Source organism: Camellia sinensis, chromosome 11, assembly GCF_055761805.1.
Source record: "Camellia sinensis isolate YWXY chromosome 11, ASM5576180v1, whole genome shotgun sequence".
Taxonomy (NCBI): Eukaryota; Viridiplantae; Streptophyta; class Magnoliopsida; order Ericales; family Theaceae; genus Camellia; species Camellia sinensis.
In genome coordinates, this window is record NC_138971.1 from 101,340,607 (window position 1) to 101,343,469 (window position 2,863).

The window sequence follows — 2,863 nt, forward strand, 5'->3', positions numbered from 1 at the left end:
TAGATGGGATTATGACTATTTGATGGTTCAATAAAAGAAATATTCAGTAATTAGAACCAAATAGGTGATGGCTCAACCCCAAGGCAAGTGGTCGAATGGTAAAGTCTAAACGATAAAATTTATAGGTCTTGAATTCGAGTCACCCCTTGGGGCCACTGGATGTTTGCCCGGTCGTTAACTTCAGGGCCCTCAGGATTAGTCCTGCCTTCCCTTAAAATCAGCGGGTTGGGGATACCTGAGTTATCAATTTAATAATTATTAATCTAAGTAATATATATATATATATACTATTACTTTTGTATTTATATATATTTTTTAAATAAAAATAAAATTGTTAAGTGATAAATAAAATGGAACATTGGTTAGAAGTCTCTAATAATGATTTTCCCCACTTGCCCTTGCTAGTGTATAAAAACCTACCAAGTGTGATCAAAAGCTTGTTATTAACCCACCAAGGATTACAACAAAACCTACAAATACAAAAGTCTATCTCTATGCCCATTTGCAATAAACTTCAAATTGGAATCATAATCAGCACATCCATAATCAACCACCATCATCTTCTGAGCTTTGACCCATTATCACCATCATCATCAAATCAATCTACTGATCTTAATAAAAACCCTAACCCTAGATTTGTTTTTTGAACCATTGCAATGGACCTAACCATCACCTCCATCACCACCAACACCCATACCCCAGATTCAGAAAATGAAACCCCATCTGCACCCACTGCTCCACCCAATAATAAGACCATATCCTTCACCAACGGCGCACTAAAGAAACATTCACACCACAAACGCCGCCGCTCTCCGCCACCAGTTGTGGTGGTGAAATATAAAGAATGTCTCAAGAACCACGCCGCCAGCTTGGGTGGCCACGCGCTGGATGGTTGCGGAGAGTTCATGCCCTCTCCCACCACCGCCACCGCCACCACCACCGACAACAACCCCACCGACCCCCCCAACTCTCTAAAATGCGCTGCCTGCGGTTGCCACCGCAACTTCCACCGCCGTGAAGACGACAACCCCACCACCACCACCACCCACTTTCTTGACTTCTACCGCCCCCACCACCATCCTCTCCTGCCACTATCACCAACCCCTTGCCGGAGCTCACCACCCTCATCCACCACCTCCCCACCACCACCACCTCCGCTGCCACAGCCATCCTACTACTCTTCAGCTCCCCACATGTTGCTGGCCCTCAGCTCCGCCGCCCCCGAAGACCAATTTATGGTGACTCCGGCGACTCCCACGGCGGCGAAGGCAGAGAACCCAAATGGGAGAAAGCGATTTCGGACCAAATTCAGCCAGCAGCAGAAGGAGAAGATGTTCTCATTCTCTGACAAGTTGGGTTGGAAGATGCAGAAATGTGACGAAAGTTTGGTGGAAGAGTTTTGCAATGAAGTTGGGGTTGGTAAAGGTGTTCTCAAGGTGTGGATGCACAATAACAAGCACTCTTTTGCCAAAAGAGACTTCAATTCCACCACCATCAACAACAACAACAATCATCATCATCATAATGAGGGCAATAATGGTGTTCATCTTCATGTTTCCACTAATGGGTCTTCTTCTTCAGCTTGATCCACCCATAAGAAACAAAAGCTTTCAGAGACTGAAGAAAGAGACACAGTAATTCCTTCTTCTTCTTCTTCTTCCCATTTTCTTGTTTTTGTATCAATGTCAATGATGGAGAAAGAAGAGATCACAGGATAATAATTATTTAACTCATCAAAGTTTATCACTTTTCGTTTGAATCTTATATGTATCTGTTGCTAGTTAATATTTCTTCTGCTTTTCAATTAGGTCGCTTGAGTATTAATTATTGGCGTACCTCCTCCACACCTTCTTGTTCAAGTGTTTTCTTTTCTTTTCTTTTCTGATGGATTTCTGTTTTTTCTTGGAAATTTCATAGTTGTTTGAATGGGCATTTGGTCATTGTAAATTGTAATTATATGTAGGAGGGGGACACTGTTGTTTCTGCATCGACTTGGTTGTCCAAAACTGGCATTTTGTCAGCTTTGGTTACAGCTGGTTAATAATGTCATCTGCAATTCTGTCTTCCTGCATATTTATCGCACTCATCTCCAACTTTTGCAGTATTGTATGCACATTTGCCCCCCCAAAAGTCTATATCAATTTATCCACAATAACACAGTAAATTACATATATTAATTTTTTTTATTTGTTACTAATTGTGAAAAATCTAGAAATCTCCTAGATGTTGTTTTGTGATTATGTATCAATTTTAAGCAGAATATAACAATCCCAATCAAACAATCAAGACAAAGAGACACAACGATTTAATGTGGAAAAAACCACAATTAGACACCTCCAACTGTGATAAAAAAACCACGGGCAACAGCCACAAGAACAATCCACTAAGAAGATTTAAAGGAATTACACAGGTATACTCTCAATTACCTAGCGAATCCACAACGCCTAATTGAACCAACCTCTATGTGCCTCTTCCAACCCCATCTTCACCACGGAATTGTCTTTCTGATGAGCCACTCCGGATTCCACCAAAGTTTCAGGCTCGAATTCTTCAGAATCCACAACTGAAGAATAACTCTCTCTTTTGTGTATAACAAACAGACCTTTGATGTACTCTCTTTAAATCATGAGTTGAAGACTCAATAAAAACATCAAAGAAAACAAACAAAATATCCCCAGATATAAACTTTAAGAACCAAAAAGAAGATCTGGAGGACTTCAATCAATCACTTAGTTTTGGGAGAAAACCAAGTATTTATAGAGAACCAAAAGTAATCCTAGATTGGGAAGAAAACAAACTCCTTGAGAAATCCGGATTCTGAGGCTCGCTCGAGCGAAGATTTGCTGGCTCGAGCGAGGAGTGT

The 2,863-nt window shown here is 41.0% G+C and overlaps 1 protein-coding gene across 1 annotated transcript; it reads left to right on the forward strand.

Moving 5' to 3' along the window:
- Positions 1-399: 399 nt before the first annotated feature.
- Positions 400-1,859, forward strand: LOC114313839 (zinc-finger homeodomain protein 11). Its single transcript, XM_028260245.2, has one exon. The coding sequence runs from the start codon at positions 657-659 to the stop codon at positions 1,584-1,586; it is 930 nt and encodes a 309-aa protein (XP_028116046.2). The 5' UTR covers positions 400-656; the 3' UTR covers positions 1,587-1,859.
- Positions 1,860-2,863: the final 1,004 nt, after the last annotated feature.